At 44.5% G+C, this 27049-nt stretch overlaps 3 protein-coding genes and 1 long non-coding RNA gene across 10 annotated transcripts; 1 reads left to right on the top strand and 3 right to left on the bottom strand.

Moving 5' to 3' along the window:
- Window positions 1–409: 409 nt before the first annotated feature.
- LOC146221611 (butyrophilin subfamily 1 member A1-like) lies at window positions 410–7248 on the bottom strand. Of its 4 annotated transcripts, XR_014746694.1 has the most exons (8): window positions 5014–5140; window positions 3372–3536; window positions 3038–3094; window positions 2337–2684; window positions 1951–2244; window positions 1114–1144; window positions 838–935; window positions 410–556 (listed from the first exon to the last, which is right to left on the bottom strand). XR_014746694.1 is itself a non-coding variant. In XM_084691090.1 (7 exons), the coding sequence occupies exons 3-7, from the start codon at window positions 3090–3092 to the stop codon at window positions 911–913; spliced, it is 753 nt and encodes a 250-aa protein (XP_084547216.1). In that variant the 5' UTR covers window positions 3093–3094; window positions 3372–3536; window positions 7188–7248; the 3' UTR covers window positions 410–910. The 4 variants fall into 4 exon arrangements, 3 of the variants coding, with proteins under 3 accessions (XP_084547216.1, XP_084547215.1, XP_084547217.1); XM_084691090.1 differs by lacking the exon at window positions 5014–5140 and adding an exon at window positions 7188–7248 and having other exon boundaries at window positions 410–935; XM_084691089.1 differs by having other exon boundaries at window positions 410–935.
- Window positions 7249–7642: 394 nt separating this feature from the next.
- LOC146221610 (uncharacterized) lies at window positions 7643–13085 on the bottom strand. The gene is made up of 3 exons (XR_014746698.1): window positions 13010–13085; window positions 12812–12874; window positions 7643–7859 (listed from the first exon to the last, which is right to left on the bottom strand). It is a non-coding gene; the product is annotated as an uncharacterized LOC146221610 (long non-coding RNA).
- A 1029-nt stretch (window positions 13086–14114) lies between these two features.
- LOC146221609 (Fc receptor-like protein 5) lies at window positions 14115–22077 on the bottom strand. Its single transcript, XM_084692056.1, has 4 exons — window positions 21797–22077; window positions 20356–21561; window positions 14486–14755; window positions 14115–14401 (listed from the first exon to the last, which is right to left on the bottom strand). The coding sequence occupies exons 2-4, from the start codon at window positions 20390–20392 to the stop codon at window positions 14115–14117; spliced, it is 594 nt and encodes a 197-aa protein (XP_084548182.1). The 5' UTR covers window positions 20393–21561; window positions 21797–22077.
- On the top strand, window positions 19607–24343 carry LOC146221608 (butyrophilin subfamily 1 member A1-like). 4 transcript variants are annotated; one of them, XM_084691073.1, is made up of 7 exons: window positions 19607–19642; window positions 21350–21527; window positions 21846–22193; window positions 22269–22562; window positions 22704–22853; window positions 22950–23028; window positions 23217–24343. In XM_084691073.1, exons 2-6 carry the CDS (start codon window positions 21473–21475, stop codon window positions 23012–23014), a joined length of 912 nt encoding a protein of 303 aa, XP_084547199.1. In that variant the 5' UTR covers window positions 19607–19642; window positions 21350–21472; the 3' UTR covers window positions 23015–23028; window positions 23217–24343. The 4 variants fall into 4 exon arrangements, with proteins under 4 accessions (XP_084547199.1, XP_084547202.1, XP_084547200.1 ...); XM_084691074.1 differs by lacking the exon at window positions 19607–19642 and adding an exon at window positions 20122–20439; XM_084691075.1 differs by lacking the exon at window positions 19607–19642 and adding an exon at window positions 20479–20584.
- Window positions 24344–27049: the final 2706 nt, after the last annotated feature.

Raw genomic sequence — 27049 nt, 5'->3', positions numbered from 1 at the left:
TGATGGTTTTACCTGGAGGGGGGTGGGGCTGGACTATGGGTGATGGTGTAGGTGGGGCTGGACTATGGGTGATGGTGTAGGTGGGGCTGGACTATGGGTGATGGTGTAGGTGACGTAGGTTTTGTACTGGAATGTTTGACCCTTACACATTAGACAGGCAGCCTCACTACCTGTTTTTAAGTCTCTTCTTAAGACCCACCTCTATGCTCTGGCTTTTGAAAACTGAAATGAAAGTTGTGTCTGGTTATATTGATGGTATTGGGTCTTTGTATGATGTGTTACTGTTTTCGTATTTGTATTGTGTGAGACGTGTTGAGTCTTTGTATTTTAGGGCTTTTATTCTTTTGTTGTTTTACTGTACAGGACTTTGTGTTTCACCTTGAATTTAAAGTGATTTATAAATAAATGTTGCTTGCTTGCTTGATGATGCGTAACAATAAATAACACACAGTAAGAACAAAAGCAGAAGTTCAAAAGTGCAAAATTCAGAAACATAAGTGATGAAGTGAAACAAGGAGAGCTTGGAGTGCCCGTGCTGAATCATCCATTTAACATGCTGAAACAAACAACTGGTAGATTTAGTACAAGCTGATATAAGGCATTATTCTGTGATAACTGTATCATTTGCATGTTCTGACAGTCGTATCCACAGCAACGTAAGAACAGTGCCTATAGACATCAGAGGATCAGAAGGACAGAGTTCTAACAGTGTTTCAGAGGTCAGAGGTCAACGACCCTGTTCTCCTGACTAGACACGTTTGCTTCTCTGTTCCATATTATTAACAAACTTACTGACACACACACATATGCACACACACACACACACACGCAACCTACACACAGGGACTCCAGAACTCTGGTTGGTTCATGGTGCTGGTTCTTGATGGAGATGATGACCGATTCTTGGTCTCTACAGTTCATGTTTGGACTGGGGTCTGAGAAAAAAGCCAAAATCAGTCAAGTTTTAACTGTGACACACATACACATAAACACACACACAAACACATACAAACACACAATGACAAACAGAGTAGGAAAGTACATTATTTGAATCTCTAATTTGAACAAACACTTTCTCAAACACAAGTCCCCCCTCTCCCCTTAAACACATACCTAGCATGTTCCTCAGGATAGAATCTGTGATCTGAAACAGCCAGTATACAAACAGTCACTATTCACACCCAGTATACAAACAGTCACTATTCACACCCAGTATACAAACAGTCACTATTCACACCCAGTATACAAACAGTCACTATTCACACCCAGTATACAAACAGTCACTATTCACACCCAGTATACAAACAGTCACTATTCACACCCAGTATACAAACAGTCACTATTCACACCCAGTATACAAACAGTCACTATTCACACCCAGTATACAAACAGTCACTATTCACACCCAGTATACAAACAGTCACTATTCACACCCAGTATACAAACAGTCACTATTCACACCCAGTATACAAACAGTCACTATTCACACCCAGTATACAAACAGTCACTATTCACACCCAGTATACAAACAGTCACTATTCACACCCAGTATACAAACAGTCACTATTCACACCCAGTATACAAACAGTCACTATTCACACCCAGTATACAAACAGTCACTATTCACACCCAGTATACAAACAGTCACTATTCACACCCAGTATACAAACAGTCACTATTCACACCCAGTATACAAACAGTCACTATTCACACCCAGTATACAAACAGTCACTATTCACACCCAGTATACAAACAGTCACTATTCACACCCAGTATACAAACAGTCACTATTCACACCCAGTATACAAACAGTCACTATTCACACCCAGTATACAAACAGTCACTATTCAGGTGAAAAGAGATGTTCACATGTCTGGGTCTCCACAGATTAATTGCTACTGAACAATAATAGCCAGGTAACAACCAATAAAAAAATACACAGAACCTCACCAGGAACATGGATCTCTGTCTCCCTGGTCTGGCTGAGTCCCTGCAGATGAACCCTGCAGGTGAACCTGTTGGTGTCTGTCTTCTGTACAGTCACTCTGCTTCTCACAGTGTAGCGTTGGTGAGGGCCGGGGTCAGGGTGTCTGTCTGTCTGTGTGACATCAGCAGGGAGGAGGCGTCCCTCACTGTCCCTCCACTCCAGCTCAGGTTCTGGGTACCAGCTTCCAGACTCACACTGGAGAACCACCCCATCTTCTCTGGCTCCCTGGATGGTGACCTCTGGTTTAGAGATCACCACTACAGAGACACACAGACGACCATCAGAGACATCAGGAACTCTTCAACAGCTTTTAGGCACATTAGCATATTCTCTATTTGATCTAACTTACCAACACTGAGCTGGATAACAGTCTTGTTAACCTTCCCGTCCTTAATAACCTTGCAGGTGTAGCTTCCCTCATCCTCCAGCCTCACATAAAAGATTTTCAGGGAGACGTTGCCCCTGACCAGTTCATCTTCAAACAGCATCGTCCTGTATTTGTAAGATGGATTTATGTACTTAAGTAAGTTACGACCATCCCTGTATACATGTACATATTCAGGTTCCAGGTCAGGTCTGGACCACTCCACTGTCAGGTTCTCTGCATCGATGGAAGGTTTCAGGGAACACGGTAGGATGACATCATCACCAGCTACAGCAATGATGGGATCAGGTGGACCAATCAGCTGAGACTCTCCTGAAAGAACAAACACAAAGACAGAATCCATCTGTGTCTTAAACACTTCGAAAACCTACAGTAAACATGTAACCTTCATCTACAGTACATGGTAGTAAACATGTAACCTTCATCTACAGTAGATGGTCGTAAACATGTAACCTTCATCTACAGTAGATGGTAGTTACCATGTATCCTTCATCTACAGTACATGGTAGTAAACATGTAACCTTCATCTCCAGTGTGTAGTAACCCACTCCTCCCTGCCACACATCCCTAGAGAAGTCTGACAGGTTAACTATGAACTGTGCTTTCAGCAACATGTGTTTTGTCATCACAGGTGTGTTCTGCATCTTGATGGTAAACAGACTCACCAGCAGGAGTTCCTCCAGGGATGAGGAGCACCAGGAGACACAGTAGAACCAGCATCACTATGGAGACACACAATTATACTGCTTTATATTGACTATAGACACACAATTATACTGTTTTATATTGACTGTTAGACACACAATTATACTGCTTTATATTGACTATAGACACACAATTATACTGTTTTATATTGACTGTTAGACACACAATTATACTGCTTTATATTGACTGTTAGACACACAATTATACTGTTTTATATTGACTGTTAGACACACAATTATACTGCTTTATATTGACTGTTAAACATACTTGAACAAATTATCCAAAGACTCGTACCCAAAAGAACGTCACCTGCCGACCGTATTCTGGAAAAGGATGAGTTAATCTCCCGATTGTGTCTTCAGGTAAAAGATTAGTGAATCTGCCGACCGTGTCTTTGGGTAAACGATTCGTCAATCTCCTGACTGTGTCTTGTAATTTTTCACATGATCTGCATAGGCTCTGAAGAGTAAACAGAAAGGATTTGCTTACATCATTCACTTTCGCGTGGTTTAGTACACTGTTACATTTTTCACTGTAACTTTACAGTGAATTACTGGCTACTAGTTGCATTACTTTCACAGTAATTTTACAGTAATTTATTATAAATATTTCACAGTAATTTATTATAAATATTTCACAGTAATGTATTGCACATGTTTCACAATAATGAACTGTAAACATTTCACAGTAAAATTCAATGCAACTACAGCGGTATATTGTAACTTCACAGTTGTCATGCCATTGGATTACTGTGATATAGCAGTATGTAGCTGTGGAATTACATCGTCTTGCTGTATATAAATTACAGTGATTGTCTGTATTTCTATCTTTTTTACTGTGAAAGTAATGCAACTAGTAGCCAGTCATTTACTGTACATTTACAATTTAAATAACACTGTAAAATACTGCAAATTTGACTTGTTAACTGTGATTTTACCACACAAACGTGCTTTGGAGTTGCTAAATTAAAAGTCAAAGCAAGAACAAAGACAACAAAGACAAAACTCATTTAAACGTTTTAATAATGATAACAAGTATTAAATTCACTATTAAATTCAACAATTTAACTTTCGGACTTCCCATGTACTGTTTTATATTGTTTACCATCAACCTGGAATTGGCTTCCATTGTAGGGGGTGTAGCATGGGCCATCATAATTCTGACCATGATTCGTCATTAGGCTCATTAACGATCACTGCAAAAGATCTGCAGTCCCTGTGCTGAGACAGGAGAAGCTAGCAGAACAACCATCTCTCCAGCTCTCCATCGCAGCCATAGCCCACCTGAGAGGTCACGACAGTTAGCCAGACTCGTTAGATCAGAGAGGTATATTAACATCGCATCGTTTGAGTATCGTAAGAGTCGAGACTTCAGGACCCCGGGTTCTGGACTCGGTGGGGTGCTACAGAGATGGCGTTCTGCTTGGTTCTCCTGTCTGCACCGGAACTGCAACTCTTTTGCAATGATTGTCTCCTACGTATGCACAGGGACACTGAAGCTATGTAAGAGTGTCTCTTTTTAGTGCAGCTTCACTGTGCAACACTAGCTAGTTCACTCCAATGTTAATACTTAGCTATAAAATAGCACTCGCGCTGACCCACAGCAGAGTTAGCTAATAGTTCATCCTAAATTAGGAGCTGGCAAAAACCTACAAATTTGTATGTATAATTTGAACAGTACTCGCTACGAATCTTTAGCTGAGGCAACATACTCTGTTCCTATTTCACTGACGCCAGCAACCCTACTGTAGCTGAAGCATCGACCATGTGAGACTTAGCTAGCCATCAAACTAGACGAAAATGTTTGCAATCAAGACGGATTTAACTACTGGATTTGATTATTCAAATCAGTGAAGTACGGTATCAACTGCACAAGTAAAACACAAGTACGCACAGAGATTGCTAGCAACTAAATTGGATGCCTGCAGATAGTTTACCGTTACAGGGCAAAAGTCACGATCCTGGCAGGCAGCGCCGAGGTGAAATGGTGGAAAAGAGAAACGGTTGGAAAACTGACGTAATTTCCACCTCAAAACTAGTTGAAGTTTTACAGTAATGTAGTGGGTTATCTCAAAGGATGATTTGAAAATAGTATTTTACTGTGAAATAACCCAACAAAATGCTGTGAAATCCCAGTATTGTTTCATTCTCAGTAACTTACTGTGTCTACATTGATTTCACAGTAAATTCTACATTACAACATGCTATTGGGATTATTGCAGTTTAAGACTGTAAAGTTATAATACAATGATTTATTGTGAAATTATTGCAGTTAAATATTGTTAAATCCTGGTAACATTTTACAGTGTAACGTTAGACGTGAATGAGATGTAGGATATTCACAAGTGATAACTACAGGTTTTTTAATTACAGGTACTTTCTTAACTTTAGTTAGGCTACAGTTCAGAGCAGTGTAATTGTTTGCCGTGATAATTAAATGCTAATGTGATAATAAATGACCATTTCAAATCATACAAACTGTCATGATGTATTGTATTTAATGCGAGTTTTTCTTAAAAAAATATTATCTGCCACACAATATGCTTTTGAAATATGCCGAGATGAACGTGATATTCACTTGTTATTTATACCCCTATTAATACGCTTTTATCTGAATGCGCGAGACATACAGAGCGCACTTTCCACATGCCACTCAATCCCGTCAGTGGCTCGAGCAAGAAGTAATGCAGCTCATGTCAAAGTGACGGCGCACTTCGGAGTCAGACTTTTCACCTGATGATAGCAAAGCAACTAACTAGTAAACTAACTGCTGTGCACAGGCTGGTAGGTAATCTTGTGTAGTAGATGACAACACAGGGCTGCCAACTTTTCAAAAAAAAACTTGGCGTGAGATATTTGGTAACACGTGTTCATGTTTTTACAATCTGCTTAATTCCACTGTGTGAGCTGCAACACTGACAGGCCGTTTACATTATGTAACATGTGTCAAAGTGCAATCCATGGTCCAGATAGCTTTCTCTTGACCTCTCTACTACCAATATAATAGTCTAACTGTAAAATTCAACACATTGTTGCGCCTAATGGTGCATGTGTGTGTGTTTCATAACTAACTAGCGTATATTAATATATTAGGGCCCGTCATAATAACGTGCACTGGGGCCCGTGGTAACACGCTTTAGCTTATGCTCTCTGTCTGTCTGTCTCTGTCTCTCAGTCTGTCTCTCTCTCTGTCAAATTTCTGTTTTCACTTCCTGCACACATTAGAAATGAAAAGTGTATGCCCACTCCCAGAACCCTCCTCTCTCTGCCCTGTCTCTGATCACCTGCCCTGCCAGAACCCTCCTCTCTCTGTCCTGTCTCTGATCACCTGCCCTGCCAGAACCCTCCTCTCTCTGCCCTGTCTCTGATCACCTGCCCTGCCAGAACCCTCCTCTCTCTGCCCTGTCTCTGATCACCTGCCCTGCCAGAACCCTCCTCTCTCTGCCCTGTCTCTGATCACCTGCCCTGCCAGAACCCTCCTCTCTCTGTCCTGTTTCTGATCAGGGTCTTGCAAATGAAACATTCACCAATGCACAAAGGAACAGGTTTACAAATTAAAAATAGTACAGCTTAAAATATATGCTTTGAAAGGATAAGAGATCCGACCAGGTTTCGGAATGCAAATGCAAATGCAAATGCAAATGCAAAAATAATGCAAATCAATAACTTTCCAACGTAAACAACATTGTAATGACCTTTATAAAACTCTGGTTTCACCATCAGCCAGTTCAAAATTAACTAATTGCTACAACATACAGCATCTCTGTCTCTCTCTCTGTCTCTCTCTCTGTCTCTCTCTCTCTGTCTCTCTCTCTGTCTCTCTCTCTCTCTCTGTCTCTCTCTCTGTCTCTCTCTCTGTCTCTCTCTCTCTGTCTCTCTCTCTCTCTCTCTCTCTCTCTCTCTCTCTCTCTCTGTCTCTCTCTCTGTCTCTCTCTCTGTCTCTCTCTCTCTGTCTCTCTCTCTGCCTGTCTCTCTCTCTGTCTCTCTCTCTGTCTCTGTTTGTCTCTCTCTCTCTCTGTCTCTCTCTCTGCCTGTCTGTCTGTCTCCCTCTCTGTCAGTCAGTCTGTCAGTCTCCCTCTCTCTCTTCAAACATCAACAACATTGTACTGACCTTTAAAATACCTCCTCCTCTCTGTGCTCCATCTGGTTCTGTGTGTGTCTGACAGTAATGCTGACAGTCTGATCACCTGTAGGGCTGCCTCACCTGGTCCCAACCTTGAATACTCCTCCCCCCTCTTGTTGGTATCATTACTCTTCACAGAACATTCAGCACATATTTCAATGTGTCACCCACATTCCAAACACTCACATTCTTCTGTTTGGACCAGCTGATCCTGTTTGGAGTCTCATTACAGGGACTTACTTGAGTAATGCATGAATGTCTTACCTAGCAACCAGTATAGTAACCAGGACAGTTTCTCGCCAGCACACGTAGCTATCTCAGGAATTTAAGGTCGGCATAGCGACGGACCTTGCATGGGAGTGGCATTGTGAAGTCAGGTAGGACAAGTGGTGGCGTCTCTCAGCCTGATTACCGATCACAGAGGAGACGAGAGTCTGGTGTGCCAGTTTTTTATTCATGTCTTATCATAGGTACACACAGCGGGCCTTCCGCTGTTGAAGGCATGGCATAAGCATAAACATGAGTCGTTCTTATCTCTTCACACAAGACAGTCCTTTAACCGGTCCTATCTCTTCCTCGTGTCTGCATCAGTTTATCAGCGGTTCTCTCCTCATCAGCAGACCCCAACGGAATACGCGGGCGCAGAATTCCGACAAAAACCTGCAGATTTTCAAGTAGAACGCATTGGTCTGAGGCAAAATGTAAAAACACTTTTCAACTCATATTACATCTCTATTATTAAAACGTTAGCCAAAAATGCTAAGAATTGAAGAGGAAACATTTATCGACCCAAATTACAGCAAGAGATAGGAACAGGGAGTTTTCAGACGATCTTTATGAGGATGGATTAATACTTTTTTGCAAAGTCTGTCAACATTCAATTGACAATATTCGGCGTCAAACTGTTGTGGAACATATTCAGTCGCTCCGACATAAGAGCAGGGAGGCTAGCGGAACTCCGCAGATTTTCAGTCTGAATAACCGCAGAAAATGTGAAATAAATCTGCGTATTACGCTTGGGCCTGCTTATCAGTCATAACAGTCTCTAGTCCATGTTTCCTCTGTCTGTGCTTAGTTTATCTGTGTGACTTTTCTCCTATATTGGATGTTCCCTATGTCGGTCCCTGTTTCCTAGGTCAGTCGATTCCTTCTCGGTGTACCCTAGGTCCCTTGGACCTAACCTTTGGTCAGTGACAGTTCATCTTACATAACTAAGATCTTGTTATGTTCTGTGTCTTGTTCTTTAGGTCCATGCTAGTTCACCTGAGGTAACTCTTCAATTCTTACTCAGTGAGGTCATTTTAGGATTATTTAGACAGTTCAGAGCTAGTTCACGTCTGGACAAACAACTAGTTCAGTAATGGTAGCCTCATACAGCTTTTGGCCACGACACACAGTTTTTGGCACCCAGACAGTTTTTGGCATGACAGCACCACACCAGTGTCTCCTCCACTAGGGGGCAGTGATGGGCTGTTTGGCAACCAAGTGGCTCTGTGGTTGGTTTTGTGTGAGACTGTGTGTGTGTGTGTGTGTGTGTGTGTGTGTGTGTGTGTGTGTGTGTGTGTGTGTGTGAATGTGTGTGTGTGTGTGTGTGTGTGAAACTGTGTGTCCAAAAGTGTGTGTGTGTGAATGTGGGGGTCAGATAGCTGAGCGGTTAGGAAATTGGACTATTAGTCAGAAGGTTGCCGGTTTGTTTCCTGGCTGTGAAAATGATGTTGTGTCTTTGGGCATAGGCACTACACCCTATTGACTTACAGTGTACTTACTGTAAGTGGCTCTATATAATAGCGTCTGCCAAATGTCAACTTTCATATCAAACACCAAGTAGGACTGATGCCCTTTGACCTTCCCAAGGGCCTGACAGGTTTAATCCCCTCTGAGACTACATCAGATCCTGTATGTACCTGGGTCAGGTCCTGTAGGTACCTGGGTCAGATCCTGTATGTACCTGGGTCAGATCCTGTAGGTACCTGGGTCAGATCCTGTAGGTACCTGGGTCAGGTCCTGTGTCTACCTGGGTCAGATCCTGTATCTACCTGGGTCAGATCCTGTATGTACCTGGGTCAGGTCCTGTAGGTACCTGGGTCAGATCCTGTATGTACCTGGGTCAGATCCTGTATGTACCTGGGTCAGGTCCTATATCTACCTGGGTCAGGTCCTGTATGTACCTGGGTCAGGTCCTGTATCTACCTGGGTCAGGTCCTGTAGGTACCTGGGTCAGGTCCTGTATGTACCTGGGTCAGGTCCTGTGTCTACCTGGGTCAGATCCTGTATCTACCTGGGTCAGGTCCTGTATGTACCTGGGTCAGGTCTTGTGTCTACCTGGGTCAGATCCTGTATCTACCTGGGTCAGATCCTGTATGTACCTGGGTCAGGTCTTGTGTCTACCTGGGTCAGGTCCTGTATGTACCTGGGTCAGATCCTGTATGTACCTGGGTCAGGTCTTGTGTCTACCTGGGTCAGATCCTGTATCTACCTGGGTCAGATCCTGTATGTACCTGGGTCAGATCCTGTATGTACCTGGGTCAGGTCCTGTGTCTACCTGGGTCAGATCCTGTATCTACCTGGGTCAGGTCCTGTATGTACCTGGGTCAGGTCCTGTATCTACCTGGGTCAGGTCCTGTATGTACCTGGGTCAGGTCTTGTGTCTACCTGGGTCAGGTCCTGTATGTACCTGGGTCAGGTCTTGTGTCTACCTGGGTCAGATCCTGTATGTACCTGGGTCAGGTCCTGTGTCTACCTGGGTCAGATCCTGTATCTACCTGGGTCAGGTCCTGTATGTACCTGGGTCAGGTCTTGTGTCTACCTGGGTCAGGTCCTGTATGTACCTGGGTCAGGTCCTGTGTCTACCTGGGTCAGATCCTGTATCTACCTGGGTCAGGTCCTGTATGTACCTGGGTCAGGTCTTGTGTCTACCTGGGTCAGGTCCTGTAGGTACCTGGGTCAGGTCCTGTATGTACCTGGGTCAGGTCCTGTGTCTACCTGGGTCAGATCCTGTATCTACCTGGGTCAGGTCCTGTATGTACCTGGGTCAGGTCTTGTGTCTACCTGGGTCAGATCCTGTATCTACCTGGGTCAGATCCTGTATGTACCTGGGTCAGGTCTTGTGTCTACCTGGGTCAGGTCCTGTATGTACCTGGGTCAGATCCTGTATGTACCTGGGTCAGGTCTTGTGTCTACCTGGGTCAGATCCTGTATCTACCTGGGTCAGATCCTGTATGTACCTGGGTCAGGTCCTGTAGGTACCTGGGTCAGATCCTGTATGTACCTGGGTCAGATCCTGTATGTACCTGGGTCAGGTCCTGTGTCTACCTGGGTCAGATCCTGTATCTACCTGGGTCAGGTCCTGTATGTACCTGGGTCAGGTCCTGTATCTACCTGGGTCAGGTCCTGTATGTACCTGGGTCAGGTCTTGTGTCTACCTGGGTCAGGTCCTGTATGTACCTGGGTCAGGTCTTGTGTCTACCTGGGTCAGATCCTGTATGTACCTGGGTCAGGTCCTGTGTCTACCTGGGTCAGATCCTGTATCTACCTGGGTCAGGTCCTGTATGTACCTGGGTCAGGTCTTGTGTCTACCTGGGTCAGGTCCTGTATGTACCTGGGTCAGGTCCTGTGTCTACCTGGGTCAGATCCTGTATCTACCTGGGTCAGGTCCTTTATGTACCTGGGTCAGGTCTTGTGTCTACCTGGGTCAGATCCTGTATCTACCTGGGTCAGATCCTGTATCTACCTGGGTCAGGTCCTGTATCTACCTGGGTCAGGTCCTGTATCTACCTGGGTCAGATCCTGTATCTACCTGGGTCAGATCCTGTATGTACCTGGGCCTGAGAACATGACTGGACTCACAGCTCTCCAGGGGTTCACTTGATATTAAATGTTTTAGTGAGTTATCAGTTGGTCTCTATAACAACGGGCAGCTGCCACCTAGTGTCTGAAACAGGAACTAAACACATGCTTCTTCACAGCAAGACCTTTTATTAGATCACCACTCTACAGGTGATGCTACAGGTGATGCTACAGGTGATGCTACAGGTGATGCTACAGCAACCAAACAAGCAGGAAAACATGACCAGACAAAATAAGTTGATACTAAATCAACAACAAGACAGGTTTAAGTTATTACAGTTACAGTCTCCAACAGGCCTCTTCATCACTGACATGTTTACTAGTCTGTAAACAACAACAGGCCTCTTCATCAGTGACATGTTTACTAGTCTGTAAACAACAACAGGCCTCTTCATCAGTGACATGTTTACTAGTCTGTAAACAACAACAGGCCTCTTCATCAGTGACATGTTTACAAGTCTGTAAACAACAACAGGCCTCTTCATCAGTGACATGTTTACTAGTCTGTAAACAACAACAGGCCTCTTCATCAGTGAAATTTTTACTAGTCTGTAAACAACAACAGGCCTCTTCATCAGTGACATGTTTACTAGTCTGTAAACAACAACAGCCACAATGACAACACCCGTCTGGGTCACTACAGCTGGAAGCTGGTCAGTTCACAGTTCCAGTTAGAAAGTCCATCCTTGTCTTGGCTGTTAGATGTCATCTTACTGGCTGGCATGTCTGTGAGTTAACAAGTAGAGAGGCTCTTTCCCACAGTTCTGATCAGCAGAAACACAGCGCTTCACACCTCAAACTGACACATAGGGGTTGTTTGTTCCGGCAGGCGGTCAAACGGCAGAGTTTCGATGAGTTACTTTGTACGTCAGTTCCAACCTCTACCTTGCGGTGAAGAGCAGTTTGTATGCCAGCAGAGTGTTAAGACAGAGAGGGCGGTCTACCACAGCTAAACAAGAGCATTTTTCCACATCTACAAATAACCCTGCTTCTGATCAGTACACCCTCTGTTCTGAATAAGATGGTCTTAAAGGTGTAAAAGGTGAGGGGCACAGATCGGGGGACCTGTAGACAGAGGCTGAGAAGTAGAGAGGGTGGTTAACCACGTCTGAAAAACTCCCTTTGAAAATCATGATCACTGATTTTCAAAGGGAGTACATTTGAAAAAATGTACTGAGAGGTGTGTGTGTCTGTGGTGTGTTGCTGTTCATGTGTGTGTGTGTGTATCTGTTGCTACGTGCGTTCACGTGTGTGTGTGTAGTGTGTTGCTATGTGCATGTGCAACATTTCAATCTTTCCCCTTGATCACAAACCTCAGCCTAGCAAAGGCAACTCCTTATCTAAGAGTTCTGATTGCTCATACTGGTCCAGAGGGGGGATGGTGGTGGTACAGAGCATAGATATATATATATAAAAGCTTGATGTGAACTTTTGAAATAACCCTAACTTTCTAAATTTTCAACCGATTTTTAAACGGTTTGGTTTGTTATCAACGTCAGAGATGTTGTTATGCCACTGCATAACCGTTTAAAAATCGGTTAAAAATTGAGCAAGTTATGGTTATTTCAAAAGTTCATGTAGCACCAACACAATGTTCTGGGTGAGCGAGTTGACTGAAGCAAGATGGCCGCCATGTGCGGACGTTCTAGACTCCGCCGTAACACAGTCTCCTCCGCCGTAAGACATCCAGTCTTTATATATATCTGTGGTTCAGAGTGTGTGTGTGGGGGGGTGTGTGCTGGTTCAGGGGGGGTTCAGTTTAGTACCTGCAGCTCAGCCTGGTCTCACTGAGGAGTAGATGACATCAGGCTCTGGGGGGAGGGGCTTCTCTGGAACACACACACATATACATATATAGACACACTACATACAACTATGTGCATACGTATGTATCCACAACTCCAGTAGATCAGAAATCTTCATCCTAATTCCCACAATGCCCCTGGTCTGTAAGCCCCACCCACCTCTCTTCTTCTGTGGTGTGTAGTGTCTGAGGTTGATGTCAGAGTAGATCACGTCACCACTGGCTCCTGCTGAACCTGACACAGGACAGAGATCAACTGGACTGGGAGGAGATATGTGCGTGAGTGTATACATGTGTGTGTTTGTGTGTGAATGTGTGTGTCTCACCTGTGTCTATCCCCACTGTTGAGTAGACAGACTCTGCTGCTGGAGGGGGTGTCTCTGAGGAACATCAACACTGGTCAGATACATCTCTCTGTCTCTCTGAGGAACATCAACACTGGTCAGATACATCTCTCTGTCTCTCTGAGGAACATCTACACTGGTCAGATTAATCTCCCTGTCTCTCTTCTAAGTCACTCTCTCCTATGTGTCCACCTCTCTCTACCTCTCTCTCTCTCCTGTGCATGTCTACCTCTCTCTGACTCTCTCTCCTGTGTGTGTCTACCTCTCTCTACCTCTCTCTCCCCTTGTGTGTGTCTACCTCTCTCTACCTCTCTCTCCTCTTGTGTGTGTCTACCTCTCTACCTCTCTCTCCTCCTGTGTGTGTCTACCTCTCTCTACCTCTCTCTCCCCTTGTGTGTGTCTACCTCTCTCTACCTCTCTCTCCTCTTGTGTGTGTCTACCTCTCTCTACCTCTCTCTCCTCCTGTGTGTGTCTACCTCTCTCTACCTCTCTCTCCTGTGTGTGTCTACCTCTCTCTACCTCTCTCTCCCCCCCTGTGTGTGTCTACCTCTCTCTACCTCTCTCCTCCTGCTCGGTTCTAAATTCTGTCTGAGTCTGACGTCAGCTTACGTCTCAATGAACAGCAGAGTCTCACCTTTACGTCTCTTCCAGAGCAGCAGCACCACCAGCAGAGAGACCAGGAAGACAGAGAGACCAGCCACCAGCAGAGAGACCAGCACAGGGAGGGAGGGGGAGGGAGGAGGGGGAGAGGGGGAGGGAGGGAGGGCTTGAAGAAGGAAATTTCAACCATAAGATGTACCTGTAACATTGTGGTCTATGGAACTGATTACTCACAATACAAGCAAACCTAATTACTATTGTTATATTTATAATAACATAATTATTATTCACTTACCAGTTTCAAACATTCATCCAGTGAAATTATATTTTAAAGAAAGTCTCACCTCTCACAGCCAGCCAGCTCTCTGGAGATCCTCTCAGCTCAGAGTTGCTGCACCTGTACAACCCTGCATCATATGTAGACACAGCAGGGATGGTCATCTCTCCTGCAGCCTCAGTCCTGACCAGAGATCCATCCTTGTAGAAGGCAGCTGTAAAGTTGGAGGATGGTTTTGTAGTAGCTTCCTTGTCTTTGTGTAGACAGCGTAGAGTCACAGCTTGTCCCTCGATCACAGGGAGGACAGGACTCTCCAGGATCACAGCTCCATCTACAACAGAGGAGACAGATTCATATGATCTTTCCAGATAATCCTATGAAACAACAGTGATGTATTCAGACCATGTGAACGTACCATGCACTGTGATGTTGACAGCATGGCTGTGTTCTCCTGAGCCAGACTCACACCAGTACTCTCCACTGTCCCCTGTGTACAGGTCTTTCACGTAGCAGGAAGAACCCACGAACGACCTCCAGCCTGCTGCTCCACACTCTGAAGACCTTCCTTCTGTGGTGTTCCTCCTCCTCACCCTCCATCCAGCAGAGCTCCCCTGATCCTCACAGCTCAGGGAGACAGACTCAAACCTGAAGAACTGAGATCTGCTGGGAGAAACAGTCAGAGATGCTGGAGGAGAGAGAGAGATTGAGAGACAGAGAGAGAGACAGATAAAGAGACAGAGAGTGAGAGACCCTCAGACAGACTGCAGTAGAGAGAGAATGGGAGCTCACAGCTGTCAAATGTATGTTACATCAAAAACAACTTTCAACCTGAATTGAAAAACACTGTCAGCTAGGCAGAGTGCTGTAGAACAGTAGAATCAGGATAGAACAGTAGAAACAAGTTGGAACAGCAAGCGAGCAAGCAAAATGTATTCATAAAGCACCTTAAAATCCAAGATGAAACACAAAGTGCTGTACAGTAAAACAATAAAAGAATAAAAGCCCTAAATGCAAAGGCTCACACGTCTCATACAATACAAAATACAAAAACAGTAACACATCATACAAAGACCCAATACCATCAATATAACCAGACACAACTTTCATTTCAGTTTTCAAAAGCCAGAGCATAGAGGTGGGTCTTAAGAAGAGCCTTATAAACAGGTAGTGAGGCTGCCTGTCTAATGTGTAAGGGTCAAACATTCCACAGTTTAGGAGCTGCTACTGCAAAAGCACGGTCCCCTTTTAGCTTGTACATTGTTTTGGGCACACTTAGGAGCGGTTTATCAGCTGACCGGAGAGAACGGGTGGGTCTATAGGAATGTGACAGCTCAGAGATGTAGAGGGGGGCTAGGCCATTTAGGCCTTTAAAAGCAAATAAAATAATCTTCAAATGAATCCTGTGATATATAGGGAGCCAGTGGTGAAGATAAAATGGGGGAAATGTGCGAGTATTTAAGTGTTCCAGTTAAAAGACGTGCAGCAGCGTTTTGCACCAACTGGAGACGAGCGATAGACAACCCACTGACCCCCACATACAATGCATTACAATAATCCAGTCTAGTAGTGACAAAGGCGTGAATAACTGTCTCAAAATGCTGCCTAGACAGGAACAGTAGAACCAGGATAGAACAGTAGAACCAGGATAGAACAGTAGGACCAGGATGGAACATTAGAACCAGGATAGAACAGTAGAACCAGGATGGAACAGTAGAACCAGGATGGAACAGTAGAACCAGGATAGAACAGTAGAACCAGGATGGAACAGTAGAACCAGGATAGAACAGTAGAACCAGGATGGAACAGTAGAACCAGGATAGAACAGTAGAACCAGGATGGAACAGTAGAACCAGGATGGAACAGTAGAACCAGGATAGAACAGTAGAAGCAGGATAGAACAGTAGAACCAGGATGGAACAGTAGAAGCAGGATAGAACAGTAGAAGCAGGATAGAACAGTAGAAGCAGGATAGAACAGTAGAACCAGGATAGAACAGTAGAACCAGGATGGAACAGTAGAACCAGGATAGAACAGTAGAACCAGGATAGAACAGTAGAACCAGGATAGAACAGTAGAACAGTAGAAGCAGGATAGAACAGTAGAAGCAGGATAGAACAGTAGAAGCAGGATAGAACAGTAGAACCAGGATAGAACAGTAGAACAGTACTCACAGCAGCAGAGAGGTGAGAGGATGGAACAGCAGACACAGAGCATGAAGCAGAGTGGTGTGAACTCCATCCTGTCTGGCTGCTGACTGACTGTCTAACCAGCAGGGGAGCGGATACCATGATACACACACACACTGTCTAACCAGCAGGGGGGAGGATACCATCATACACACACACACACTGTCTAACCAGCAGGGGGGCAGATACCATCATACACACACACTGACTAACCAGCAGGGGGGAGGATACCATCATACACACACTGTCTAACCAGCAGGGGAGCGGATACCATGATACACACACACACTGTCTAACCAGCAGGGGGGCAGATACCATGATACACACACACACTGTCTAACCAGCAGGGGGGCAGATACCATGATACACACACACTGTCTAACCAGCAGGGGGGCAGATACCATGATACACACACACACTGTCTAACCAGCAGGGGAGCGGATACCATGATACACACACACACTGTCTAACCAGCAGGGGGGCGGATACCATGATACACACACACACTGTCTAACCAGCAGGGGGGCTGATACCATGATACACACATACACACTCATACTGTACCAGCAGGGGCCTGGTACCATGAGATACACTCACACACTGTCTAACCAGCAGGGGGGCTGATACCATGATACACACACACACTGTCTAACCAGCAGGGGAGCGGATACCATCATACACACACACTGTCTAACCAGCAGGGGGGCGGATACCATGATACACACACACACTGTCTAACCAGCAGGGGGGCTGATACCATGATACACACATACACACTCATACTGTACCAGCAGGGGCCTGGTACCATGAGATACACTCACACACTGTCTAACCAGCAGGGGGGCTGATACCATGATACACACACACACTGTCTAACCAGCAGGGGAGCGGATACCATCATACACACACACTGTCTAACCAGCAGGGGAGCAGATACCATGATACACACACTGTCTAACCAGCAGGGGGGCGGATACCATGATACACACACACACTGTCTAACCAGCAGGGGAGCGGATACCATCATACACACACACTGTCTAACCAGCAGGGGAGCAGATACCATGATACACACACTGTCTAACCAGCAGGGGGGCGGATACCATGATACACACACACACACTCATACACACACGCACTCATACACACTCATACACACACACACACTGTCTAACCAGCAGGGAGGCAGATACCATGATACACACACACACACCTCACTTCTTGCTGCGAACCTTCTGGCTGTGTTTCTCTCTTTGTGATATGAACACACATGATATTATAGCATGGGCGTAGATTTAGGGGGGGACGCTAGGTACTTGTCCCCACCAACATTTGAAAATGACAAAATTGTCCCCACCAATATTTTAGCGAATTGTGCTGCTATTTGGATAGATTCCGACGGCCAGGACGCGACAGTACAAGAAACGCCATAATTTGATTGGCTGAAAACCGGAAGGGGGAGGGTTATCTGACACGCGACACGCACGGGAAGAAGCACTTGCCACTTTGCTTGCTTGAACTGGCAGTCGCAGACAAGCTAGCGGGTGTGTCGGCGACAACGGTACAGCTAACTTACCAGGTTCTGTCTGCCGACAATACATACATAAAAGGCCAGAGTAACACATTTTAATATTCCCTTTGCCCTTCAACATGTACATGTTTGCCCCTCTTTGTGCTTTATAGATCAGCTATGCCTCCACCCAAGAAGAAGAAAGGGGACATACAAAGCTTTTTCAAAAAGCAGAGTGTAAGTCAGGCTAAATAACTAGCCACACTAGCAGTGGTAGTGACCAGGCTTTCAAATGCAGATTCTTCTGTGGAAAAAGTATTAACTGGTGATATTATATGTTACCCAGGATATTGTTACAGCTAAACCTAGCTTCTGTAGCTAATCTTTCAACCAAGGTTAGGAGTCTAGCCTAGGACGAATTCACAGTTGATGGACTGTCACTGCATTGCCAGACAAGTGCTGGAAAAACCAGTTGGCAATGTGAATACGTTAACACTGTTGGTTATTCAAATATAATGAATCATTATTTGGTTATTAATGTCCAAATAACACTGTACACAATATGGTAGGAGGGTTAAACTTGCTAAGCATAGGAAAGGCTACAAAATGAATGAACCATTTTGTATGCAGGAAAGACGGCATGAAAACACTCCAGATGTAGAGCAGGCTGAGGAAACAGTATCAGGGCTTCAGGTGAGGTTCTAATTAGTAAAATTGACAATTTATTTGGAGTGATCAGCATTTATGTTTGTTTTAGGATGCTCAACCAATCATATTTATTCAAGCATGGATTATTTATTATTTATAGGAAACAGTTATACTAGCTCTTTAGGGATAGTACAGAATGGCATCTCGATTTGCGCTCCCGGGGGGGGGGGGGGGGTAGATGGGTGGATGTCCCCACCAAGTCTGAGACCAAACCTACGCCCTTGTATTATAGTATAAACTGCACAGTAGCACTGCCGTGCTGCTTGTTGTGTGCCTGGTAGGTACAAGTGTTGCTCCTGCCATCTAGTGGATGAAACGGTGCACTACAGGGGTACCACCGCACATCTTCACATTTTCGGTCCGACTTCAGACAGCGCAGACCCCATGTCACCACCAGGTACGTTCGACATCAGCGTTCGACTTCATATCAGTCTATGCTTCATGCAGCTCCGGCGTCGATTAGCAGCCGCCTGCAGCACGGCTGACTTGAAGCAGCCAATGGCATTCTCAGCTTCAAGTCAGCCGGTTGCAGAAGTCGAACACACCGTGCGCAACTAGTGGCCACATTCTGCCATGTTCTGCATGAGGTCACCCCGGGTAAATGTCCAACTGTCTAGATGGGCGTAACTTCAGGTTTATTCGACTTCATGCAGCGCCGGCGTCACGTTATGTTAAACCGAGGGGTAAAAATGTTCAATGGTAGGCCTAAAGATGACAATAATTGTTTCACATTTTTGAGTGCCTTCCCGCGCTATCAGAATCATGGGAAGTACGAGTTTTGGTTGGAGGCAAAGATACGATCAATGCCCACTTTTTCGAGACACCATATTGTTTTTGTTCTGCTGTTGGATGACAAAAGGTATACCTTTGCAATACATGCAATCTAGAAGAGCACAGAAATTTACTGTGATAATAAAGTATATTGGTTTATTAAAGAGAAATAAAGAGACACTTTTCAAAATGACTGTTTTTATGTTATGTCTTCTTTGTTTACACAAGGTGCCTTGCGTTAATTCATATTGATTTGATCTTGGTACGAATGTCATTGTAGATGTATAATGTATTCATTAAATTCAATAAAGATCATGAAAAAATCAGATTTTCCGAGTTGAATGACCTTTCAACTCTTCAACTTTAAACATGGCGGAGAAAAGGAGTGGTTCAGAAGGTATTTCTTTATTTTTAACAGTGCAACTATTATCTGTTGTTTGTGTACAATATTTTAATCTATATACACTTAACTTGTACCATTTGTTGCGTCCATTTCCTCCTCTAGAAGGTGCATAAAATAATCTAAAATTATTTCCATGATGCCGCGGTCAAATTTAACGTCCGACATTTTAACATCGCTCCTATAACAAAAGCTCTTGAACGTGTCCTCATAATTAGTACACAACACACACACTCAACAGTCCTCATAATCTCAACTTCACAAATGGAAAGTAGGCTACGATCTCTTTTTCTTTTCAACTTTTTTGCAGATGCTAACATTTTTATTGATGCAAAATACTATCGACAGTAATTGACTTCCTAGATCCAGAAAAGAGTTACGTCAACTTGAGTATCAGCAGAGAATGTCTAATATAGAGAGAACTGCCACTCTCGGGAAACTTCCGGGTTCTGAACTGGTTGAAGTTCCATGTGAGGGCGCTAACGAGCGAGTGCAGAATGAATGGAGGTCTATGGAGCTATACCCTTCAAAATCCACTTTTCTCAGGATATAATTTTTTGTGTAGTAATTTGAATTCTGAATTCGAAAGGGGAGGCAAAAAAAATACACTGCTGGCTGTTAGATTTTTTTAAAGTCGCCTTTCTGTTCTAAAAAGCTTTTGAAAACGTAATTGACGTCATACTGCTTTACGGCAAGCTCTGGTCACTTACCTTTTCCAGAGAATGTGCTTTTTCTCTCTCTGGGCATCGACAACACAGATGATAAACATCTATGATCGACAACACAGTTGACAGGTTAGGCTCTTCCTGTCACATGCTAGAAAGAGTTTTGGCTTGCTAATGTTGTTGCTACCATGGTTGCTACTGTTGCTAATGCTCTGACATTCTGCCTCGGATGCCATCAAGCAAGAGCTCTGGTCGTATCAGTAGCTGCGTAAAGGTAGCTGAAGATGTGGGCCGACTTGAGGGATCTCTATAATATTAATGGGTTATGGTAAACTAACTAAAATGTGTAAATCGTGTTGTAGCAAATGTCCTATGCAGAGCCGGAGTGAAATGGCTCTGTTTCTATGTATGCTACTTATCCCCGCACCTAAAACATTTATGTAGCCTCACATGGTATCAAATGTATTCACATCTCCAATATTAAAGCTGTACTGTAACTTAATCTCTTCAAACCTTTTACATTCAAAGTAACTTGCATAGTCATTTGTTCTGCCTACATCTTTATTAAATGTCTCCCTACTGTCAAGAAAGTCCTAACTGACTTTGCAGTACACTGTTAAATTTAGTTTCGTTAGACTACAATATTTATTTATTTAACCAAGCAGAATCATTAAGCCCGGTTAAAGCCAGCCAGAATCATTAATCATTATGGCCATGTCCTCATGGCCCTAAGACAAAATCAGGTTACAAAGCACAACGACACACAACCACGGCAGTAACTTTAACCATTGTTTTTTGTAGCAATAGCCTACGTTATTGCTAGCTAGCATGACATCTCTCAGTACTTTAAACTAACAAGATTGTTACTGCCATTCAACTGTGACAAGATTTTAAAAAGATTAAACATGGTACAAATTTAACTTATTACCTTTGAACAGTGCAGTCGTACAGCTATTTCTCAATGAGAAGTATGACTATGTGATCAGTCCAAGTGTAAGGGCGCTCTTATTCTAACCTGTTCTTTCATATGCACCAACAGTGAACGACCCGTCATTCCTAAAAGTGTAACACACGTTTAATGAAGACTGAGGCGGTGAAACTCCACAGAACTACAAAGAACGAGAACTACTATGAAGCAGTATAACTGTGTGTCTCCATAGTGATGCTGGTTCTACTGTGTCTCCTGGTGCTCCTTATCCCTGGAGGAACTCCTGCTGGTGAGTCTGTTTACCACCAAGATGCAGAACACACCTGTGATGACAAAACACATGTTGCTGAAAGCACAGTTCATAGTTTACCTGTCAGACTTCTCTAGGGATGTGTGGCAGGGAGGAGTGGGTTACTACACACTGTAGATAAAGATGACAGTTTCAGACAACACTTGTTTCCCGCGCTTTGACCGAAACAATTAATAGTAAGGCTTTTTCATAATAAAAAACTAGTTTTCTAAGAAATGTAATTCCACATATGTAGTTTTATCAAACACCTCTTGATAGTCCCAGATGGATTATGAGTCTTTCTGTCTGTTCTTCCAGGAGAGTTTCAGCTGATTGGTTCACCTGACCCCATCGTTGCTGTAGCTGGTGATTATGTAATTCTGCCGTGTTCCCTGGAACCTTCCATCGATGCAGAGTTCCTGACAGTGGAGTGGTCCAGACCTGACCTGGAACCTGCTATGGTACATTTCTATCGGGGTGGTCGTAACTTACAAAGTGGGAAGAATCCGTCTTACAAATACAGGACGATGCTGTTTGAAGATGAACTGGTCAGGGGCAACGTCTCCCTGAAACTCTTCAGAGTGAAGCTGGAGGATGAGGGGAGCTACACCTGCCTTGTTGTTAAGGACGGGCAGGTTAAGAAGACTGTCATCCAGCTCAGTGTTTGTAAGTTAGATTAGGTACAAGCTGTTTAAGATTGTTAATAATTGTTCTCATGGTTAAATCAGTCTGTCTCTGTAGGGGAGGTTTCCAAACCAGAGGTCTCTATCCAGGGAGCCAGAGAAGATGGGATGGTTCTCCAGTGTGAGTCTGGAGGCTGGTACCCAGAACCTGAGCTGGTGTGGAGGGACAGTGAGGGACGCCTCCTCCCTGCTGATGTCAAACAGACAGACACACACCCTGACCCCGGCCCTCACCAACGCTACACTGTGAGAAGCAGAGTGACTGTACAGAAGACAGACGGCAACAGGTTCACCTGCAGGGTTCATCTGCAGGGACTCAGCCAGACCAGGGAGACAGAGATCCATGTTCCTGGTGTGGTTCTGTATTATAACCTTGTTGTTATTATTCAGTAGCAGTTAATCTATGAGATCTTCCTGTGTCTTGTTCTTCGTTAGTGCTTCATCTCTTTCTGTCAGGTAACTGTCTCATGAGTGTTCACCTCCTGTCTTTCAGGTGGTTTATGTCAGCCGTGTCCAAAGCCTAATATAGCTGTTCCTGTCTCTGTTACTACGGGTGTCCTGTGTCTGGTCATTATGGTCGTCGGTTTAACAGTATACTTTTACTACCTCCGCTCTCGGATTAAACATACAGCAGGCAGAAAAAGTAAGACACAGTGTGTGTGTGTGTGTGTGTGTGTGTGTGTGTGTAGAGACATTATTTTTCCTCTGGTATTTCTAACAGATATTTATGACTCTAAAGGGGAATGTGTGAACCTTGATGTTCGAGACAGCGGGACTGGAGAATATCCACTGAGGAATCAATGACCCAGTGCTACCAGGTACTGTGTGGGTGTACAGTATGTCCATGTGTGTGTTGAGGTTAAGGAGGGCCTCTTATTGGTCGAGTCCTTCAATGAGTTCTACTGTCAGCCTCTACTTCTACTCTAAGACCTACTACTTTATGTGTCATTGTTATTAGTGTTGCTGTCAGTAAAGTGGGGATGTTAATACAGTCTTTCATCATCAGGGAGGAAGATGACTCCATGATTCATCATCAGGGAGGAAGATGACCCGATGACTCCATGATTCGTCCGGAGTTGGCTGAGCAGACGCATCATAAATAGACTGTTTATCATCATGGATGCAAGTGTGCATGCGCATGGTGCAAGTGAGTGCATGGCAGGGTTCTATAGTTTGCCCCTAAAAATAGATAGACAGTTTAAAACCTACCTTTTTACCAAAGCATTTTACTAATTTTATCTCACAAGGGTATCTGTATTATTGATTTTATTGATTTTCATTCCCGCAAAGACGGCAGCTTGTGTTTTTGTTGAGTTACATTTTATTTATACTGGGAAACCACAAAGACTGTCTCTCGAGATATTGCATTTGAAATGTGATTTGTGAAATTGTCTTTGTTTTATTATAAAATATTGAAGGATATTTGTGTCTCCTCTGCTGACACTTACCTGTTCTATAATACTTTAATTTACTGGTTTGTTAGTGTTTGATTACATCTGATTACATCAAAGCCTATCATTCTACCACCTCAAGAACATTGCCAAACTCCAATCCTACACTCACCCTGGTAGATACAGAGAATCTTTTGTCTCCTCCAGGCTGGACTCTTGTAATGCACTCCTCATCGGGACCCTGGCAAGAGCAATACATTCAAAACAGCGCTGCCAGGATCCTGATGAGGGTGCGCAAATATGATCACATTACCCCCATTACATTACATTATACATCCTGAAAACTATTCACTGGCACCCTGTCCCATTAGGAATTCAATTCAAGATCTCCCTCCTCACCCCCCAGTGCCTTCATGGACATGCCCCCCAGTTACCTCCAGGAACTCCTCACCCCCCAGACCTCCTCATGCCCCCTACGGTCTGCAACCATAAAGCCCCTAGAACCAAGCTATCCAGCATGGGTGATAGGGCCTTTCTGTCTGTTGTGCCCAGGCTATGGAATGCCCTCCCTGACCATCTTAGGGCCCCTCACACGACAGATGTTTTTAGAGGAAACCTGAAAACATATGTATTTTTCAAGCCTTTCATTAAATGTGTTTTCTAGGTTTTGCTTTTAATTATTTATTGACCTTGATCTTTTTTTTTTTTAACTTAAATTAATAAACGTTGATTCTTTTTCAAATGTTGATTACTATATGCTTTGTAGCACTCAGAGATTGTCTAAATATAGAGTGCATTATAAATATAATTTAGTATTATTATTAGCCCAATAATTAGTCAAAGCTCGTACACAACACACTGTTAGCACAGCTGACTTTATTATGTTGTTGGATGGAACATTGGTTAAATGTTTGATTCATATGTTCATACCTATCAATGTTTGTTCAGATCCACCTTGAAAGTCTTTAGTTTGGGCCGCCTAGAATCAGTATTGTTTAATTACTGTCGTGGCGGGCTGATTATTGTGTGGCAGGGTATTAAGGATAGATGGAGTCACCTTTAACCATGTTAGGAGAAGGCCTGTTTGAGCAGGAGGGAATGTAACTACAGACATTAGGGTCTGCCATGGAAGGCAGGAGGGGGGGCGAGAGTATGAGGCTGTTTAATACAGGGGGATCTCTTCTGTGTCTACGTATCTTGGTTTGTGGAACATTGCTGATAGCTTAGTTTGGACCAAGAAGAGACAAGGGAGCAGGGGTTGCTATGGTCGCTGAGAGTTTCCAGCTGTTCTCAGTAGAAACTAAGGAGCTACTAACTCCCAAGGGTGGGAGTGGGATGAGAGCATGTCAGGGTGGGAGCGGGATGAGAGCATGTCAGGGTGGGAGCGGGATGAGAGCATGTCAGGGTGGGAGCGGGATGAGAGCATGTCAGGGTGGGAGCGGGATGCGAACATGTCAGGGTGGGAGCGGGATGAGAGCATGTCAGGGTGGGAGCGGGATGAGAGCATGTCAGGGTGGGAGCGGGATGAGAGCATGTCAGGGTGGGAGCGGGATGAGAGCATGTCAGGGTGGGAGCGGGATGAGAGCATGTCAGGGTGGGAGCGGGATGAGAGCATGTCAGGGTGGGAGCGGGATGAGAGCATGTCAGGGTGGGAGCGGGATGAGAGCATGTCAGGGTGGGAGCGGGATGAGAGCATGTCAGGGTGGGAGCGGGATGAGAGCATGTCAGGGTGGGAGTGGGATGAGAGCATGTCAGAGTGACTTCAAGTGAGGAGGGGGCTGAGTAAGGAAAGGAAGGTCTGAGTGAGAACAACATGGTTGAGGGTCGAGGAGAGTGGAGATTTTGGGAACATGCTACTTCAGGACACAGTGAAAGGTGAACGGCAGCCCCTAAGCCAAGGCTGAGGCTGCGTGCGCAGGAAAGGGATGGGTGACTTCATCTTCCAGAAGCTTATAGAAGGTTCCATATTGCATCTTATCTCTTGGGACAAGGGGTGTGAGCTAAATATTCTGCCTATATTACCAGGTGTTTTGGGTAATTGGGGGCCTTTTGTTCTGTACCAGTGTATGTTTGTATTCAACTATCTGCCTGAATAGGTAGAGGTAGAGAGAGGTAGACACACACAGGAGGAGAGAGAGGTAGAGAGAGGCATGACAGTACGGAGCAGAGATTTGTGTTTCAGATCAGTTAATTGGCAACATTGTCTAGCATGTCCTGACTTTAATGGTTGTTTGCTGAACCAGAGAGGTTTCCTTTTGTAGTGATGTTTGTTTGTTGGATCTAAAAGTGTTAGGACTGCTTACCTTTTCCTGTAGAGACAGTATCAAGTCAGTAGGACTGCTTACCTTTTCCTGTAGAGACAGTATCAAGTCAGTAGGACTGCTTACCTTTTCCTGTAGAGACAGTATCAAGTCAGTAGGACTGCTTACCTTTTCCTGTAGAGACAGTATAAAGTCAGTAGGACTGCTTACCTTTTCCTGTAGAGACAGTATCAAGTCAGTAGGACTGCTTACCTTTTCCTGTAGAGACAGTATCAAGTCAGTAGGACTGCTTACCTTTTCCTGTAGAGACAGTATCAAGTCAGTAGGTGACCAGTTAGATTCCAACCAATAGGCAATCATCAAGAGTGCAGGTCTGTATTCAGTAAAAATATATCTACAGTATTTTCTGCACGCACTATTTCTACGTCTCTTGGGATAAAACCATCTGCAAATAGAATCAGAAGCACTAAATGCCACACGTGCCTCTGTGTGTGTGTGTAGCTCTGTGTGTAGCTCTGTGTGTGTAGCTCTGTGTGTAGCTCTGTGTGTAGCTCTGTGTGTGTAGCTCTGTGTGTAGCTCTGTGTGTGTAGCTCTGTGTGTAGCTCTGTGTGTAGCTCTGTGTGTGTAGCTCTGTGTGTGTAGCTCTGTGTGTAGCTCTGTGTGTAGCTCTGTGTGTAGCTCTGTGTGTGTAGCTCTGTGTGTAGCTCTGTGTGTAGCTCTGTGTGTGTAGCTCTGTGTGTGTGTGTGTGTAGCTGTGTGTAGCTCTGTGTGTGTAGCTCTGTGTGTAGCTCTGTGTGTAGCTCTGTGTGTAGCTCTGTGTGTAGCTCTGTGTGTGTAGCTCTGTATGTAGCTCTGTGTGTGTAGCTCTGTGTGTAGCTCTGTGTGTGTAGCTCTGTGTGTAGCTCTGTGCGTGTAGCTCTGTGTGTAGCTCTGTGTGTGTAGCTCTGTGTGTGTAGCTCTGTGTGTGTAGCTCTGTGTGTAGCTCTGTGTGTAGCTCTGTGTGTGTAGCTCTGTGTGTGTAGCTCTGTGTGTAGCTCTGTGTGTGTGTGTCTGTAGCTCTGTGTGTGTAGCTCTGTGTGTAGCTCTGTGTGTGTAGCTCTGTGTGTAGCTCTGTGTGTGTAGCTCTGTGTGTAGCTCTGTGTGTGTAGCTCTGTGTGTAGCTCTGTGTGTGTAGCTCTGTGTGTAG

This window comes from Hypomesus nipponensis, chromosome 25, assembly GCF_054491055.1.
Source record: "Hypomesus nipponensis isolate SF chromosome 25, ASM5449105v1, whole genome shotgun sequence".
NCBI classification, from domain to species: Eukaryota; Metazoa; Chordata; class Actinopteri; order Osmeriformes; family Osmeridae; genus Hypomesus; species Hypomesus nipponensis.
This window is presented reverse-complemented; position numbering and strand designations above follow the sequence as displayed.

Coding starts and splice junctions, on each gene's coding strand:
- LOC146221611 (XM_084691090.1), bottom strand. CDS start 3,092: ATGCTGGTTCTACTGTGTCTCCTGGTGCTCCTCATCCCTGGAGGAACT. Junction 2,245..2,336: donor TGTTATCCAGCTCAGTGTTG/GTAAGTTAGATC, acceptor GTGTCTCTGTAG/TGGTGATCTCTAAACCAGAG. Junction 936..1,113: donor TATCCTGAGGAACATGCTAG/GTATGTGTTTAA, acceptor CTTTTTTCTCAG/ACCCCAGTCCAAACATGAAC.
- LOC146221609 (XM_084692056.1), bottom strand. CDS start 20,392: ATGCCCAGAGAGAGAAAAAGCACATTCTCTGGAAAAG. Junction 14,756..20,355: donor AAGCACATTCTCTGGAAAAG/GTAAGTGACCAG, acceptor TCTCTCCTCCAG/CATCTCTGACTGTTTCTCCC. Junction 14,402..14,485: donor TGTCAACATCACAGTGCATG/GTACGTTCACAT, acceptor CCTCTGTTGTAG/ATGGAGCTGTGATCCTGGAG.
- LOC146221608 (XM_084691073.1), top strand. CDS start 21,473: ATGCTGGTTCTACTGTGTCTCCTGGTGCTCCTTATCCCTGGAGGAACT. Junction 21,528..21,845: donor CCCTGGAGGAACTCCTGCTG/GTGAGTCTGTTT, acceptor CTGTTCTTCCAG/GAGAGTTTCAGCTGATTGGT. Junction 22,194..22,268: donor TGTCATCCAGCTCAGTGTTT/GTAAGTTAGATT, acceptor CTGTCTCTGTAG/GGGAGGTTTCCAAACCAGAG.